We start from the raw sequence: 19,331 nt of genomic DNA, 5'->3' as shown, positions 1-19,331 counted from the left end.
GTTTGGTATAGCGAAGAAGCACATGCAGGGCTATAATGTAAAAACAACTGAAGATATTATATCAGTGAAGTTTTATACTTTGTCATTTAGTGCAGTTCTAAATAATCATGCCAAATTTAATCGCCCTACGCCCAAAAATAAAAATACTTCACCTCCTGTCTTCGCACAACCCCTTAAAGTAAGAAAGAGAGTTACAGTGCTTCGCCTTTTGTATTTCAGGTTTTCTCCGGAAGGCACCATTCGCAAGATGGCGCACCAGCCCTTCGGGCTGGGTCCACGTCGTTGCGTCGGCATGCGCATGTCTTTAACAACCGTTAAGTACACGCTAGCCAGAATATTGGTCAAGTTCAGGCTCCAGTTAGGGGAGAAGCAAAAGGTGAGCACTGCAGGCCTGCTATGCTCTATAGCCAAACGACACTTCTGGAAACACGCATAAGCACACCAGAACATGGACAAAGAAAGACATGGACAACGCGAGCGCTAATGTTGTCGAAGTTTTCCTTTGTCCGTGTTTTTGGGCTCTTGTACGTGTTTGCAGTGCACCAACTCACCCAAAAGTCTGTGCTCTAGGCACTTCTAGGTCTCTCCTCTCAGTTTGGAACAGGGGCATTTAGGCTGCCAGCTGAAATGGTTCTAATGCTGAGAGGGTGCTGCATAAGCTCGCAGAAAGTAGCATGGGGAAAGGAAAATCGTTCAAGTAAATGAAACATTATGTTGAAATGTTTACGTAAAGCAGCTTTATTGAGTATGTAATGAAAGATGGCACGTGGAAGCAAAAATATTATTGCCCACAATTGGGGGGCGTCTTTGGCTTCTAATGCCTCACCATTTTTATTAAAACACAAAAAAAAGAGCTTGAAGTTATATTTTTTATGCTTTTGAGCTCCCAGCTAAGAAAAGGGGCTACAGCCATGGTCTGAGGAATAAGATGGCGGTGTGGCATAAAATTTTCCGCACGTCATGTCCACTTCCACTCTTTCCTTCATCCTCTTACGCACAGGTTTGACTTTTCGACACACCATTTAGTCCTTTTCGAAACAAGCCGGAAATTTTTTTTTCTACGATATAAAGCTATAGACCTGAAATGTTTTCATAGGACACTGCTGGAGTATTTTGTCAATCATGTATCTAGCAATATGAGGCTAAATGAGCTGAAACAAGTGTGAACAACCCAGGTGACATCGACGCTAGAGCTGAACGCTTTGTGTGGCATGATGTAGATAACAGGGGTGATCAAATCGATGTCAGAAGCAGATCAGATTGTGACAGCAGCCTAGCCTCCTCAGGTCAGCCACTCAGCTATTCCGCGAATGAGCCTCTGACTGGTAAGCTATCAAATTATGAGGCTTCTGCTGTTGCTTTGTGCTGCAGGGTACATTGAAAATTGATGGTCATGGAATGGCTTCGGTGCCGTCGACGGGACCCTGGATAATATTTCGCTGACTGTGAGAGCACAAAGCGTCTTTTCAAGAATACGGCAGAGTAGGACGCTATAAGAAATTACCATAGGTGGCATTTGCTTTTTTTTTCTGTGCGTTCATGCACTTCCTTCTAATTTCACAGGTATATGTGCACCCCGAAATAAAATAAAGCTAACTTACGTTTGCTTTTGTGTGTCATTTTAGTCTCTCATCATGACCAGTGTTGGCGCTACAAATTAAGTAGAGAGACTAACCAACCTGCCAAAGCTATAGACGGTATCTTGCGTAAGGAATAAGACTCGGAATTTATTGGCGTTCCTTATGATATGAAATAAAAGGATTTATTAGAAAGAAGACATCATCACAGCTTCAATATTTTCGGCAACTATAGAGACACATATGCACGTGCAAAAAAATATAAATACAAGATAAATTCGTATTACGCTGTTAGATAGCGTAAAACAGCGACTACAAGAAAACATTTTAGAGCGAAATCTCTACTCCTAGAGGCAAACTCCCAAGGTCAACTGTGGCGCTCGTTTGACCTTCAGCCGGCGAAGTGGAGGTGTGTCCTCGTCACGACACATAACCCGCTGCGGGGAGGCATCGCAGCTTCGCTTGCTCAGAGCCTCACCGCTGCGGCACTACATGACTATAGCCGGGATTTAACAGCTGCTTCGCCGGTGCTGGTCGCTCAGTCTGACCATGTCTCGACATGGATGAAGCGCGCCCCAGTCCGAGCGCGTCATCTCTTCGCTGCCCAGGCCCCAGGCTAACCATTCTTAACAGAGCTTTTCCTCGTGTAACTAGGTTCAAGCTATGCTTAAACAAGCCTCATTTCTTTAAACAGCTATTGCAGAGAAGTTGAACTCTGATAGCTTCCTCTGCATGAAGTGTAGCCAGCAATCACAACATCCATTGTAAGCCCGCTACAGCACATCGTGGAATGCTCGGTGGTGCTATTTATCTTCTCTGGGTGTTCTTATAGAGCAGCCTTGTATCACAGGGAAAAAGTTAATGCCCACCGTGTAATATAACCAATTTTTCTGCGTGCAGCTCATTGCTTAAGGGAGGTAAATTTCTCCTTTCAGTTCAAATTTTCCCTGTACCTGCATCCGTGAAGTGAACCGGCAAGCAAGATGCGCTTATATCAGGCGTGGCCGCGTGACTTGGCCGAAGACGCTGCCTTGAGGCCTCTCCGCGTGAACCCATCAAGCAGGCCGGTATCTCTTAGCTGCCGTGGGGCTCGGCAGTGAAAATCCACAGGGCAGTCTGGTAGTCCACTGTGGTTTACCTTCAAAAAGATACTTGCTAGACGTGGGACCCACGGCTCGAAGAGCTTGTGTAAAGTGTAGGTATAGAAACATTAGGCCGGCTTCGTAGGCGAGCTGTACAATAAAGCTTTATTCTACAGATACAGCTGAGTAAGTTGCATACGTAAACGAGGAGCAGAGATGATGAGGAGGAGACAAGAGGCCGCCATCTGGCTCGTTAAACAGGGTCCATGGTCCCCAGGTCCCTTGCTGTGGAATCAATTTCAGAGAGTAAAGTCCAATCCGGGCGCCGCTCGTTGTACGCTTAAGCACCGCTCACAGATAGCGACATCACGAGCACACACAACCTAGCTCCTCCTCAGATGGAGAGGTCGTCGCTTCTGCAGGAAGGCCAGGGTCCGCTTCAAAGGCTAAATATTTACCGAAATGGACCATAAGAATGCATCGTTACCGCTACAGATGTCGCAATATTCTGGCAGGAGCATCGTGGATTTCATATTGGAGCATCTTGGTGGTTTCTCCGCTCTTCCCTGTCGCCCTTTTGTAGGGTGTTTAGAGGCATTATAGGGGAAAGTTCCCACACGGCACCCACACCCACCAGAGGACAGGATGCTAAGGTCGTTGCCCCTGTAGGGTAACCCGGTCTCTGAGGCTCGGAAGCCCCAGTGAATGTTTCCTACGGTATGAGGTGCGTACCATGTCTGAGAGCCACACAATGGCTTAAGCAAGAGCTCAACCTCTATGGAGAAGCTTGAATTAATAAGGATCATTTGGCTAAAATCCCCGCTGTCCCCACTCCCATCCCATTTCCCATAACCCACTCCTGATAAGTTTCCATTCCTGAAGCCCATCTCATTCCGCTACGCCCAAGGGGAGATCAGGCGAGTCTCCCCAGGGCCACTTCTCAGGCGGTGGGTCGCTGTAGCATCCTTATTGGCTTCTTTTCACCTACGGGTGGCTAAATCTCAATTACCCGTGGGCCTCAACTTTCATATTACAATTGAGATTATACCCGCGATACATTAGTGGTGCGGGTGAGGTATGATTTTCTTATTCATTTAAAAAGCCTCAATCTACAATATGTCACCTCCTCGGTTGCTTATCCGTTCGCCATAACTACTCGTTGGCAAAATTGTAAATGGCCCCCTTTATTCAAGGCCTAATTCCTCCAGCAGGATATTTTAGCGATTTGATGATTTGTCTAGATTTGCACCCAAAGCAAGAAAAACCAATTTGGAGCACCATTTACTTAAAATTACTTGAGTTCCATTCATCTGACACGTGTGGCCATACCACGTCACCCCATGTAATTGTACCAGCTGACGCTAAAACTCATGTCGCCTTGAGTGAAAATTCATGAATATTTTTCTATGAACTGCTCCTCTTTATCACCTAAATCTGTAGGGCTAGCAAAAACTACCAAAAACAGCACTCGCGTAGCACCTCAGAGAGAAAGCATCTCAGTTCTTTGTCTTTCCAAATCGTTAAGGAGTTTTTTTCACGTGTTTCTGGGCCAAGTGTCAACTGATCTGCAAAATGTCTGCTCTTGCGCAAGTTCGCCTCCTATGTTAACAGTTGTACCCAGTGCCCCTGTAAGGCATTAAACATTCCATGCATGCTTGTTTTTCACGACAACAAAATAAAGGAGATTTTAGTATGCCTAACTTCCGTGTGTGCGAGTGCAATCAAAGGCTCGCTAAGACACACAGCTGTTGCATCATGCGTTATTGTTCGCGTGTCCACGTGTTCTGGGCATAGTCTTGTGCAATGCATTTAAGCGCCAAAGTCACATAGACCAACCCGCATCCAAGCATCATAAGCTCTTGCCTTGGTGCAGCATTATCAACAAGGACATGCACGTCATTAGGCTTACGAACGCATTAATCGCTATAAGTAATCCCAAAAACAGTGCAGAATTAAAGGTAGTTTTATTTGATCTATGGGAGGCGGTACGAAGCGAAAGCTTGATGCACACTTATTTGCGAAGAAGGTACAGAACAAAGTATGAACTCTGCAACAGCTGCGCTGATGCTTGTGATAATCGTTTCTAAGGGCGTCGCTGTGTTGCGGACCAAGCACCAGGAGGGTCCCGAAGTTTCTCCTATAGCTAGATACAATAAAGAAGTCGACTTGAGAGCTATTTCAGTAAAGGCAGATTTTCAGCTTAATTGTACGCTTAATCCTTGCTTAAATGTTTGAGGAAATTTGCTAAGAATTTGGCTACAAAAGTAGGATGTGTATGAGCGTTCGTGTTCAAGCGTCGGTGTTCTACGACGGGTGGGAAAATGGTGCGAAAATTAAGCTAGCACGATTCTGACAGAAGTAGGCAGTTACTCTTGGCTTTGTCGAATTTCAGAGGCGAGAAAGTGTGTAATGTGCGAAAGGCCACTCCCTGATCTATAATGCAAGCATGCCACGCTACCAATTTCGTTTAATAGGAGCTGTGAGGCCCGCAGCATCAGCTCCTTAGCCCTCACGGGACCGACGATGTTCGGTTTAACAACGAAATCTTGTGCCTTATGCATGGGTGGAATTTGCTATCGTAGACTCTTCATCTGACACTCACGGCCACGATACATTTCGAATGCTGACTGTATTTGATCCGACGGTCCCGCTTTCGCATGGCATTGGAGCTGCACGCCCGGCGTGACTTCTACTCTGTGCAAAGAAGGCAACGCGGTCACGGGCGTGAGGTGCGCGCTCGGCCTAGACGCGTGAGCTTACTTCCACAGCAGAACCAGCACAGGCGCTGAACCGTTAAAAGAAGCATTATCAACGTAACAACCCGCACCCTATGTTCTGATTCACAAAGACAATGAAGCGACCATGGGCGCGTAAGCAACGATCTGGCTGCATTCTGGCTATACCACATGATATATGGACTTGCCAACACAAGGTAGAAATAGAAAGGATAAAAACCCCGTAGATTGAGTGATAGAAGGAAATGATTTGTAGCTCGGACCCCCAACCTCAGCAGGAGCCGACCAAAAGGTCTAGAGCGGCTTTAAGATCCAGTGAACTCCAGTATTAGGGAATGGGCTACCAATTTCAGCTGCAATTAAAACGATTTCCCCATCATCATCCAGCTATTGTGTAGTTCACAGGCAAACGAAGGAAATCGCGTTCGGTCGGCAGCATTTTGCCGCAAAATACATTCCTTAATCTTATTTCCATCCAGGCCAAGCCTGATCATTCTCTCTGAGCAAAAGCTTTTGTGCGTAGAGTAGTCGCCCACTGAGCAGTTATTATCAACGACAGATATTCTACAGTTTCATTGTTTCACTCAAGGAATCGCTTAAAGCAAAACGCAAGGCCCCCACATTACGCAAAAAAAAAAAGTGAGTACCGCTGAATGCAGTATGATATCAGGCTTATGGAACTGATAGCCACCTTGACAACGCAGTAAATGTCTGACTTCCTGCTGGACACCGCCGTGACAGCTTCTGACCCCAGAAAAGTGGCAACTTGTACGGCAAGCGATAGCGAAGAACCCGACGGCCACTGGCGAGCGTCACAGTGCTATTCATGTAACTGATTCTGCGTCCCATGCATAGCGGGCCGCTAAATGTTTAGAGTCGTCCTAGCATATACAACGATCTTCTGATCGCAGCCGTTATTTTCCTTTCTCCCCTCGTCATCCACAATAAGACACGTGAGTGGCATTCAAGTAAAAACGCCCTTTGGAATTGCTCTTTAGACAAAGGAAATGTATCAACATTTATTAAATAGAGAGTGAGAGTCAAGATAGCTTTGATGAGAATTTTTCACTTATTTTAAAAGCTCACTTTGGCCTCTCACAACGCCACCCGATCCTCCGACTGTAGGTTGGGCTGCCGATTCTGTGGCTATAATTCTGCATTTCTTTGCAATTGTGTCGAGCCACACAAAAGGAGAACGTGTCAGCAAAGGATAACGTCATTTACTTACGCCACTGAATCCACGTGACGAAATGTCGCTGTTAAAGATTCATCTAGTAAAAACGTTCTTTTATCAGCACCCTAAAAAGGCAGATCGGCAGGATGCATTGAAGGAAGTGATGTTCTGCTGGTCACATTTTCCTATACGCGGCTCAGTATTTTCACACTTTCTGCTGACATCGCCCGTGCCTGCGCCAGCATGTTATGTCTAACTGTTTTTCTTAACGATGCGGAAGAAACTGGAGGCTTTAGAGCGATGGCGTCTCATTTTCAGAAAAATGAACACTGAATAAAGTCCTCGCGCCTCCGCACTCCATTCGCTTTTTTCCGAACTCAGTACGAGAGATCTTACTCTGTGCTCACTTACTGCACCTAGCAGTGAATCAAAGCGCTGAAGTCTACGGTTCCTGCAAATGATTTTGAGCGCGGTCGTCACATCAACTCTAAATGGCTGGCTGCAAAATCCTCGTCCGTGCATTCCCTTCAGATGTTGTGGCATCCTCATGCGCCTACTGTTTCCACGGTACATGAGGAATGGTGGTGTGTTGTAGCGCTTTATAATTACTAGGACGCATTATTTATAGCCTCAAGTAAGAGCGCAAAAAACACAGACTCGACACATAGAACAAGAATACATTGTTCTATGTGTCTCGTCTGTGTTTTTTGAACTGTTACTTGAAGATGAATAACCAACAAGCCCAAGCTGCTGTTCTGGTTATTTATAGCGACAGAGAAAAAAATCTAATACGCAAGAAAATCTCTCTTTTCTTGTTCATCATTATAGAACTCACTTAACAGGACACAGACAACTTATTCTTTTTCCATGGTCGACTGCCAACACGTCCGTTCTGAAATGTGGAGCCGCTTATACTATAACGGAAACAAACATCACCACTCCCTCTGAAGCCCATGGTAAAACAAACGACGCTGATACAACATCGATGTTTCTATTCGTAGCTATAGGCCAAGACACCCAAGCTCAAATTTAGCGCCAGAACAGAGAGCCGCGTGGCACCACTGGCGGCAACAAGTGAAATTGTTGGGAGCATGCGGAAAAGTGTTTAGCCGTGCTAAACACGCTTGGCTTGTAAAATCCTTCTACTTTTTCCTGCTGTTCGCCCGCGCGGAATGCTGAAAGTCATTACTATTGTGTTACGTAATGCCACAAGGCTGCGAAACTAGCGAAAATCGGGGAACGGCCCGTGAAATTTTATCGCTTCACAGGCACGTGGCACGAAAAGGAGCAGTGCAAAGCCAGGATCGCAGTCGTCCGCAACATAAAGTGTTTCCTTTGCAATAGTATACACTTAATTCGCATCGCGTGCGTGTCATTGACCATATATGAAAACCTCTGAGACTGAGATTGTAATTCTGTCATAGATCACAACTCACTCACTCACTAAAAAGGTGGATTCTCTAAGGTTTTTCGGGCGTGTGAAGGCAATGCCCTTGTTTTGAAGAATGGCAGAGATTAGCAAGTTGAGTAGTTGAGCTAGCTTGTTTTGACCAATTTTAATGTAGCTGCGTAAAAAACTTCGAAACATAGAGGGGCAAGCGACATGCTGTCGACGTTGTCAGTGTCGCTTCTCGTTTCTTGTACCTCGTATTTTTCGTGGTGATTTTCTACTTAAAACGGAAATTGGCGGCACTTTACGGCAGGTCTCTTTGCGGTTATAATTACTACGAGATCATGATAGCGTCGCTAGCGATTGATGGCTTTACCTATAGTACGTGCGGCGTTATACTCGGAGCTCAGTCATCTGGTTTATAAGGCCGTACTTACGGGCTACCGGTTCTTAAGCACAGTATACTGATAATGATAGGTGCGTTAAGTAAACGAGAAATCCAATATTATGAAGTTCCGATTTTGGCGAGGCTACTTTGTTTTACGGCACTTGTCGATTACGTGTGCTATTATGCTTCTTCATGAGTGACAGTCGGCACCTGCAAGACAATTTGGTCAATTCATTACAAGCGGACGCTGAATTGCCTTGGCAATAAGCGAGGCGTATTCGCTTTAGCGCTTCTTAGCTGTTTCTAAAGCGCAATGATTTCTTTGTTCTGATACGCTCCTAAGGTTTGCTGTTACTCTTGAGAAAACGCAATAAAACAGAGCTGAGGTCTTGAAGCCTCGCTGCCATGTAAGTACTTTGAACGAGGAGCATCGAAATCGCGAAACTAAACGTTTGTATTCGAGCGAGTGTGACTTTGTAAGGAAGCTCGGTAGACAATCATGCTTCCACTCTGAGGAATTTCCACCGCTGATAGCACTGATTGCTGCCCTCTGAAGCGATGCCTGGCCGTGATAGCGATCCCTAAAAAGGGGTTGAGGAAATACTCCTCCACGTGCCTCTTGAAATCCATGCTAGTTGCAAGTGTTTAGAACCCAAACAATGCTAGGGAATGCTTTACCATTCAAGCGATACCGAATAAATGATCGAACTAAGCAAGACAGACACGTTATCCTATGGAACACTACTGCCGCTTTTTCTGCGTTGCGCTGCTAAGAAAATCACAAATGAAAGTCGCAAAAACCTGCACATTCAAACTACTTGGAAAAAATAAGCACAGTTCAGTCATTTCTAAGGTGTATTTGGGATGAAGCTCTCCCACCAGTACGAGTCGCCACTTCCAAAAACGCCAAACACAGCCAGAAATGCAAAAGTACAAACCGCCTGAACCCACTTCCACCCCTCCTATACCGTATCCCCACCGAAAGGCAGATTCTCTACGCTGCAATGTGTGTTGCTGAGTTTCGTCACAACGTGCGCGTGCAGTAGAAGTAGGCTGCGTGTGTGCGAGATAAACTACGAGAAGTTATCGAGGGAAGCTGCACACTGTAGAACAAACTGATGTCCGTGCTCTCGCACGTACGCATAGGCGGCTACAACGCAGGCGTCTGGGCTTCGATGCGTTGTGCGCTTGCATGAAATGCACCCGTACGTTTCGAGGGATCCTCAAAATTATGCGCGCATCAGTACCTCTATGACGTATTTCATCTCAGTAAAAAATTGCAAGTGCATTGTTCTTCAAACGCGTGCTGTGCTTTCGGGTAACGCATGTTTCTCAACTAACTACGCAGCAAATATGACCGTAAACGACCCTTCTGACAAACTATACCGTTGTTGTTGAGATGACCACGGCCGTAAATTGATCCCTGTGGGTTGTAAGCGGAAATCCATCATGGCACGTCCCGCCCAAGTACAGTGTGGCGTTTGCTGGCCATAGATGTCGGCAAGGAATGCCCGCATTAACTTGAACACACACCAACTGGTTGAACGTTTTGCTGGGGGAAGCGCGGGTGCCATTCATACCAATTTAGCTACATATCGCATATGTATGATACATTGTCGCCGTAGAGAGTGAGCACTTGAATGAACGGCGCTTAAATGGGGTCTTGCGTGCCGGTGCCTTACGTATACTGCATGCATGAGTACCTGCGCTAGGAACATTTCTTATTTATTGAGCCAAATGAGAGGTGGCGATGCATGAATGTGGTTCTCCGATATTTCTCAGCCTTTCTCAAAGACTATCCACATTTCTTCTGCGCAGAAAGCATAGAAGGCAACACGACAGCATCGCGCTTCACACGTTGACGATGCGCAGCCGCGGTGGCTCAGTGGCTATGGTGCTCGGCTGCTGGCCCGAAAGACGCGGGTTCGATCCCGGCCGCGGCGGCTAGAATTTCTTTGGAGGAGAAATTCTAGAAGCCCGTGTGCTGTGCGATGTCAGTGCACGTTAAAGAACCCCAGGTGGTCGAAATTTCCGGAGCCCTTCACTACGGCGTCTCTCATAGCCTTAGTCGCTTTGGGACGTTAAACCCCACAAAACCAAACCAAACACGTTGACGATGCGCTTGCAGGCACCTCTGTATGAGCGCGTACTAAAAGGGTAAAAAAAAGACACTTTGCAATTTCAGAACGCCCGCAGCCTGCACAGACCAGACGATTCAGCGGCTGAAGTGTGAACGAAACCGCTTCACTTGCCACCTAGCAAGCCCCACATAACGTGAATGCCATTCAGAGCTTAAGTTCCTCAACTTGCTGTGGACTCCGGCTACACGCAGGCTTAGCCTATAGAATGTAAGGTGAAAGATTCAGCTCTCGTTCTCTTCGCCGTCTGTTCGGCAATGTTTTAATTATAAGACTCTTCGCATTCTTCGCTACGTTTGCCAAGCTCTTTTCCTTGTATTTTGCCGGTAATTGTACTTTCATGACGAAATAGCTCTCCTCGAGAGGGCTGATAAATGCGGCACCAGCCACAGCGGTGTATGTCCGTGCGTGTCGGCGCCACTTATTTTTATCTATCTTTTACTCAATCTTCTTGTTTATAGAGGCGTCGTTCCCGGTAAAAATGAAGTACTTGCTATCTCGTGACGATAACCTATCAGTCTAGCTTTGCTCATCTTGGGGGCAAACACAGCGCACTCCTAAGACACGGACGAAGAAAGACAAGACGATACAGCGCTGTATCGTCTTGGTCTTTCTTCGTCCGTGTCTAAGGAATGCGCTGTGTTTTTCCCCAAGATGAACTACGAACTAGCCCGCTCTTCCACCCTTGCTAGCTTTACTCAGCATTTCCCTTTAGTGTCCCTGCACAGTGCACTCCAGTACAAGCCTGTCAAGGGTGTTCGGGCTGCGGTTCAGAGCATGTAAGATGATAGCCATATTACCGCGATCCGAGAGGGGAGGCTCATTCCCTAATGCGGACATATGAAAGTAGAAATTGCACACACGAGGGAAGTGCACACCGAAGCCTGCAGCTGCTGTCGAACTCCACGGTTGATGTTTGTCAGTGCGCCGCTAGCGAACCTCAGATAAGCACGAAGTTGCCCCTGGAATCAGAGCTCATGTATCCGCAAACCTTCACTTTCCAACGAATTGCTTCGCGTAAAGTAGGTCAGCCTGTCAGTCGCAATTCCTACAGCTGCTCACTGTGTGAAAGGCGCAGTGACCGTCGCCGTAAATGAAGCTGGGCAGCTTAGACCTTCCTCCAAAGACCCTCTTCCAGTGGAAAAATAAAAAACAAGAGCAGGAAAAGCGAGTGGAGATACAGTGCGTCGATGGAGAGGTTCTTTTCTCCTCTCCTTCACTCTCTCCACCAACTGCTTTTGGCCCCAGCTGCACTACACTGCTGAAATGCAGCTTCTGCCGTTCACTTAGCACTCCACATTTTGCTGGCACAAACGCCTTCGCCCATCCGCTCTACTGGGATGTTGTTGCTAGTTAGCGCCCTTACTGCGATCGCCATCCTATTGGCCACTTTTTTCAGGTGAGAGGCTAATTACTCCAATCTTACATGATTACTTCGCTGTTCAGCTCTGGCCTTGCATCCTGAACGAGCGTTTCTTGGCTTTTCTTGCGCACTCATTGAGTATTTCGCTGAAGAAAAACGAACCATGCTTTAAGCTGTACGAAATTTCTCCATTTTATTTGTTTATTTTTTTTGGTAAAGAGCGCGAGAGGGCTTAGATTGTTGAAAACACTCAGAGATCGTAGGTTGCACTATGATCAGGACCGGACGACCGACGAAATGGTGATGTGCAGGCCGGTTTTGCTTTTCTAGAGACAAAAACTGCAGCTTCTAATGGAGCAATTCTTTTCTGAGTAGAAAAGAATCGTGAGATATAACGTCCTGATTCGGCACACAGGCTGTGAGTGAAACCATAGTGGAAGACTTTGGACCAATTTAGACCACCCGTGTGTTATTTAACGTGCTCTGACATCGCACAGCACAGGGGCGTTTTTGTATTCAGCCTCGATCGAAATGCAACTGCCGCGGCCAGGATCGAACACACGATCCTGGAATGAGCAGCCGAAGGCCAAAGCCGCTTAATCACCACAGCGGGTATGGTTTGAGTATGAAAGCTTTGTTTCATTTTTGACAAAAATAAGATAACTGTCGGCTGTCTTTTTTCTTTTTTGCCGCCGAGGCTTGCTAACACTGGTGATGCTTGGTTTCATGAATTGCTCTTTTTTATCTGAGACGACGCACATTTCAGCTGGTTGGTAAATTGCGTTTTTCTCGGATAGTATATTAGACAGGACCAAAAAACTTATCCCCAGGGCCACTGAGCTTGCAACCATTGGTTTTGTGAGGGCAGAAAAGCATGGATTATTTTATTTTATTTCCTTTACTCGAAATTATTTCTCGAACTACCCACCATGAGTGTTGTTGTGCACCGATGAAAAATGGCACATACCTGCTGTGAGCGATTGTCAAGACACTGGCGGCCACTGGCGACGCTGCTGTCGTCATCTTTAATGGGACACTAAGGAGAAATTGAAGTTAGCCTGCATTCATACATTACCGCGTGGTAATGACAAAGGCAGTGTATTCGCTTGATGCGGACTTTTATAATGCAAAAAAAAGATATAAAAATTAAAATACTTTCGTCAATGTCCTCCGGCCATTTTCGCACGCAAAGCCCGGCGCGTGGACATTTACGCCGAAGATTATTCAGGCTGGGCAACACCACACCTCAATTCCAAGAGGTGCACGCACGGGGAGGTCCTAAAATTGAATTGTGCAGCGGGAACTTTTTTTACCAAATTTTCTTCAGCTGTGAAAAACAAGATTCCTACGTGCTGGTGGAATAAAAACTGCGAAACCGCCCATCGTGGCCTGAAGGCCGCATGGAAGAGGCTAACGCATAAGCAGTCCCCACACAATTGGATATATTACAAATTAATTGTAGCATTGTTGAAAAGGACTATATCTAAAGCTTTAAATTTTTAAGTAATTATTTTTATAGCCCAGAAATTCCGAAACCTTTGTGCAGATTAATGAAACGCACCAACTTTGTACCTTTCAGTCCCGTTACCCAGTCAACAGTTCTATCCCCCCAACAAGCAATGGACAATCTAAATTGCATAGCTCAGGAGCTCGCCGCGCGTTTTCATGCAAGCAGACGGGTTCTTCGATCCTAACGTATCTGCGTACAGACTTCACTGAAGTCGTTCCGTCTTAGTTAATGTCTGTAGTTAGTGGTCTGCAGTCTGCCGCCCCTGGCGTTGACGAAGTCACAGTTGGCATGTTGAAGGTATAAGCTCAAGACCTTACCCAGAATATGCTACGCATCGAGAATTGATTGGCATCTGGAAAGAGCCTAGACTCCACTAGACTGAAAGACAGCGATAATAATTTCATTGCTAAAAGACACGGGAAGAGCATCTGATCTTGATAATATTCGGCCCATTCCTTTCACTTCAATTTTGGTAAAACTTGTAAAGCGGGTGGTACACAGTGACCTCACGAATCATATATCGACCCTACGTGCCTTCAATGAGGCACAGATTGGCTTTCGCAGTGGTTGTTCAATTTGATCCGCCCACAGAGAGTTGGAGAGCCGAATTAAGGTTGCATTGGAACAAAGAAAGGTCTCAGGTCTAGTTACATTGCATGTTGCAAAGGCCTACGACAGCGTTGAGCACAGTATTTTGCTTCATAAAATAGCTGACCTCAAACCTCCTTCGTAACTCTTTGTGCGGATAAGAGAGTTTTTGAACGATAGGCGTTTCTTTTGCAAGGAGGACCAGTACAATCCCAGCCCATACGCTGCGTTAAGGAGGGGGGGGGGGGGGGGGGGGGGCTCAGGGTACCCGCTCTCCCCGTTACTGTTTAATATACTCATGCGAGATATTCCTGTACAGCCGGCTGTCGAGGTCTATGTGCATGCGGACGACATTGCATTCTTCACTTCTGCGAAGGATGTTAATACTTTGTATCTGCAGCTGCAAGCGTACCTCAACACTCAGCAAATCTGGCTGGACAGCCTAAGTTTAGTGTTAAATGTAAATAAAAGTGTCATATTTGTTTTCCCTCTGTTAACTACTCTTTATATATCCTTGCTGTACCGCAATACCCCAGCCCCATAAGCTGATTCTGTAAAAGACCTGGGTATTACCTACGATCCGCAGTTAGACTGGCGACCACAAATTCAAAGAAATGCGCTTAAAGATGAGCGCGCTGTAGGCAGGTTGGTGAGAATCAGCCACAAAAAAAAAAAAAAAATCGGCGTGCGCCGTGACACTCTGGTCTTTCTTTATAAATCTTATTCAAAGCCAATACTTGAGTTCGGTTGTGTTCTTTTTTCTCGTTGTTCAAGGTGCACGCTTCAACCTTTGATTCTTATGGGAAGACGTGCTCTGCGTCTTTATCTTGGACTGCCAAAAACTGTGGCAAATGTTTTGCTGCTCTTCGAGGCGCGAATACCTGATTTAAACTCGCGGTTTCAGCTTCTCACTGTGCTAACTTTGCTTAGAGCTTCAGATCCTATTCCAGGATTGGCTAGCGCTATATTTACAACATCCCCGACTCTGCCCTCTGGTTACTTTGATTAGGTATAAGTTCCCTCAAACTTTTTTCATAAATTCTTTGCTATCAAAAATCTCAGTCACAATCAGTTTTTTTAGTAAAGGTTCATAACCCGCGGACCGATGCTGTTATTCACTTTGACAACACCCTCCCAAGAAATGCAAAGAATTTTGCAGCAAATGGTTTAATTCAGCTTAGAGAATAGCATCTGGACAAATTTCCAACTTCGGGCAGTTTTCACAGATGCCTCTCAGCGAAAGGAAAAAGCAGCTATTGGAATTTATTCCAGGGCACTTGACTGGTGTTATTCCTTTAGGGCCCTGATTGCGCGCCTGTATATTCACTGCTGAATTTCTAGCAATTTAGTTGGCCCTACAAAACGTCCCTTGCAACGTTAGGGAGGTCATTGTGCTTGCTGGCAGCCTTTCTGCTTTGACTGCACTCGAAGGATCGAGGAACGCTCTTCTGGGCCGTTCCCTAAGATTTTTCATTCCACCACATCGTAAAGAAGTGCGCTTTCACTGGGTATGCGGTCATCGCGGCATTGATGATAATGTGATGACTGAGTTTTTAGCAAAGCTGCCCTTTCCGAACCTGTGGTACCGTTTACTCCAAGCACTGTGCAACTGTTTAACAGCCCGCTTCCAACGGTTCCTGCAACCACATTTCTTGAGTCATGAGCCTCTCCTTGCCGCAGTGGATTTTCAACACTGGGCATTTCCTTGGGTTGTGCAACTATGTAGTTCAAGGCAGTACAAAGTGTCTATGATCATCTTGGGGCGAAGAATTCTACGAATAAATCCTTATTTATTCCAATCGGGGTTCCATCTGTCGAACCTCTGTGAAGCATGTGGCGAAATCAAAATACGAGATCACTTTCTCCTTTCCTGTCGGCGGTTTGCATCTCTGCGCAAAGCTTATCTGCAGATATCCTTCGTCCGATTAGGGCTTCCACTTTCTATTCCGGTTCTTCTCTCCCTTGGGGGAAGCGCCAGGGGATCATCATCATCATCAGCCTGACTACGCCTACTGCAGGGCAAAGGCCTCCAATGTCCCTCAAATTAACCTGTCCTTTGCCAGTTGCGGTCACCATATCCCCGCAAACTTCTTAATCTCATCCACCCACCGAACTTTCTGCCGCACCCTTCTACGCTTGAAGCCGCCGCGGTGGCTCAGTGGCTATGGTGCTCAGCTGCTGTCCCGTAAGACGCGGGTTCGATCCCGGCCGCGGCGGTTGAATTTCTTTGGAGGAGAAATTCGAGGCCCGTGTACTGTGCGATGTCAGTGCACGTTAAAGAACCCCAGGTGGTCGAAATTTCCGGAGCCCTTCACTACGGCGTCTCTCATAGCCTGAGTCGCTTTGGGACGTTAAACCCCCTAAACCAACCAACCAACCTTCTACGCTTGCCTTCTCTTGGAATCCACTCCGTTACTCTTAAGGACCAGCGGTTATCTTGCCTTCGCATTACATGCCCTGCCCAAGCCCACTTCTTCCTCTTGATTTCGACTAGCATGTCATTAACCCGCGTTTGTTCCCTCACCCACATTACACCTATCATATTTCTTTCCATAGCTCGCTGCGTTGTCCTTAACTTAAGCTGAACCCACTTTGTAAGCCTGTACGTTTCTGCCCCCTAGGTGAGTAGCGGTAAGATACAGCAATTGTATTTTTTTCTCTGGAGGGATATTGGTAAACTGCCATTCATGATCTGAGAGAACCTGCTATATGCGCTCCAAACCATTCTTATTCTTCTAGTTATTTCCCTCTCATGATCCGGATCAGCGGTCACTACCTGCCCTAAGTAGACATATTCTCTTACTACTTCCAGCACCTCGCTAAAAACTTGTGAACTACTCTTCCCTTGCTGGACTGTTGAACATTACTTTGGTTTTCTGCATGTTAATTTTTAGCCTCACCGTTCTGGTCTGCCAGAGGATATGTCCTAAAAGCAGTGCGCGATTATCTGCATAATTTCATCAGTACGTCAGGGAGATTCTTTTGTTTGTTATGATTCAGAAATTTCATTTTGTTCACACAAAATTCAACTTCGACTACCTCAAATGAGTCAATGTTTCACAACTGTTTGACTGCAATCGCCCACTGCGGGTATGTGCCACGGCAACAGAGGGCAACAACAACAAATAAAACTGCGCAGATGGCTTAGCCGCTCGGCCTCTCGTTCTGACACAGTGCTACAGTGCTTATGTTTCTTTCTTTTGTTTCCAGATGGCGACAGAAGCACTTCTCTTATTTCAAAACCCTCGGAATACCCGGCCCCGAGCCGAGTCTGCTGTGGGGAAACATCCGCGAGTATCACAGAACGGTGAGGTCATCCGGAAGTACTTATCTGAAAAAGAATAATCACTTCTGGCTCTTAAGTGCTGAAACATCTTGATGCGATATGTCTGCATGTTTTTAGTGAGTAGACAGCCACGCTGAAGACACAGCTGCAAAGAGGTGATTTCGGTCGCGTCGGGCTTTCTGACCACAGCTGTCTGGGCCAGTCAGAAAGCCCACCTTGTTTGCAACATGAGCGAGGCACGGTGTTCACGATTCTGCCTCAGAGCCCTAGCTAAACGAAAAAAAGAAACCAAAAAAGCGGTGTTGCAGTTGACGATCATGCGAAAGTATTTATTTCGTACTCACAACTCCAGGGCTACATATTAAGGCTGAAGCCTTCAATGCCTCATCGTTATCGACAGAACGTTGTCAGCAGAGGTGTCGCAATTGTGCAGTCAGACCAGAAAAAGATCTTTGTGCACGATGGGATTCGAACCACCATCCTTCCGTTCCGCAGCCTAGTGTGCTAATAGCTACGCTACTACCTGCCAACGCATTTGTAGTTCTCTTTGTCTAGGAAGCTGGAGAGTGCAGAAAGGCGTCGAATCAGAGGGATGCCTCCCAAACACCCTCCAGCGTCTCCAGCATTTTAGATTCCGAAAATATTGTGCACTTAATTAACATCTTAACCACACAGCAGTGACACAAGCAGCAACACCGCGCTAAAGACTTTCGCCTCACTGCTCTTTAGGTCTTCCTCTTGTATGCAATGCCCCGTCAGCTCACGTTACAGTACCCCGGGTGGTCTAAATAAATCCGGAGCCTGTCACAATGGCATCCCTGATAGCCCATGTGTCACTTCCGGACGTTAAGCTCTACACTTTACTATTTGCAGTTTTAAAATTTTGGCTCCCTGTTTAATGCAAGTTAAATATGAGATAGCGACTGCCCTCAAAAGAGTCATGATAACATCGTCGCTTGTAAAACGTGCTCAAGCCCATCAAGATATTTACAGACACATATATCCCAACGAAAAACATAAACCGCCGTCCTAGCTGTAACCGCGAGATTAGTTCTCCTCGACATGAGTAGAAAGAGACGTGCACTGTTGCGTATTCTGCGTGATGTAGCTACGTCGCTAGGATGACATAGAAAGACCTAGGTCGATGGCACCTGCAAGATCATTAATAACCAAAAATTTCGCAAATAGGAGAACGGGAGGTGAGGGGAAATATCCCATTAGGTTAGTGATCTATAGCTTCTAAAGATATCAACATAGAGGCTATAATAGAGCTTTTTCATTTGAATAGCAAAAAAGAATATTTCTTACATACTCTGGTTTGAAAACTACTGCTAAGAAATGGAGAATAAAACCAATGCTGTACTCTCACTTCGCGTTGTTGAAATTTGTCCCCTTCCCCCTTTTCAGTGGTTTAATAGTGCATTTATTAAATGACGTTGTTTGAGTTTTTTTTGTTCTTGAACGAAATGTGCAGAGCATGTAGATATGTAAACACTGGACGGAATGTGATGTTAGTGCATAAGAAAAGCAACGCTTGTCAGTCTGCTCTGTAACAGCAGCGCTCTCGAAATGCGATTTGGAGTGCACAGGTAAAGTTGAAATGAAGAGCTGATTTCAAACGATGCTTGTTAATCAGTCCAGAATTCAATTTGTTCCTGTTTTAGACTCTCGTCATTTAGCGTCCAGCGTCGAAAGATCAAAAAGTATACATGCATTGCGCCGCCGTGTAATTACTACTTTCATTATCCCTGACAGGATCCCATCAAGGTTCTTGACAGATGGTTGGAAAAGTATGGCGACACCTTTGGGTAAGGTCTGCACAAAAGCTTTGAATGCGAGTGTTCCTTTCTAGTTGTGGATTTGTGAACTTAAAACTCACGTAGCTTTTCTCATCAAATCTGTACAGTTTTGCACCTGCAGCCGAATTTAGCCTCTTAAAAACCCCTGTTTCTTCCGAAAACGATTGCAATATGCGTTACTCTAAGAGGATTTCTCGCTTGTCACCGAAAATTTGAGAACACATAATATATGCCGTTGGTGATCTAAGCCGGCAGCCGTCTGGGCCCTTATCGAGTTGTTAGACTGAAGGGGCTCTCGTGC

The 19,331-nt window shown here is 45.9% G+C and overlaps 1 protein-coding gene across 1 annotated transcript in view; it reads left to right on the top strand.

Annotated features, from left to right (window-relative positions):
• The window catches only part of LOC149372092 (uncharacterized), a 54,842-nt gene that overhangs the window by 35,225 nt on the left and 286 nt on the right, over positions 1–19,331 (top strand). Inside the window, exons 24-26 of the mRNA XM_089581606.1 lie at positions 220–376; positions 17,156–17,252; positions 18,987–19,039. Of these exons, the coding sequence (XP_089437732.1) occupies positions 220–376; positions 17,156–17,252; positions 18,987–19,006 (274 nt within the window). The 3' untranslated portion in view covers positions 19,007–19,039. The remainder of the gene's footprint in view (positions 1–219; positions 377–17,155; positions 17,253–18,986; positions 19,040–19,331) is intronic.

The sequence above is a fragment of the Amblyomma mixtum genome, chromosome 1 (genome assembly GCF_055824585.1).
Source record: "Amblyomma mixtum isolate Tamu chromosome 1, ASM5582458v1, whole genome shotgun sequence".
Classification (NCBI taxonomy): Eukaryota; Metazoa; Arthropoda; class Arachnida; order Ixodida; family Ixodidae; genus Amblyomma; species Amblyomma mixtum.
This window is presented reverse-complemented; position numbering and strand designations above follow the sequence as displayed.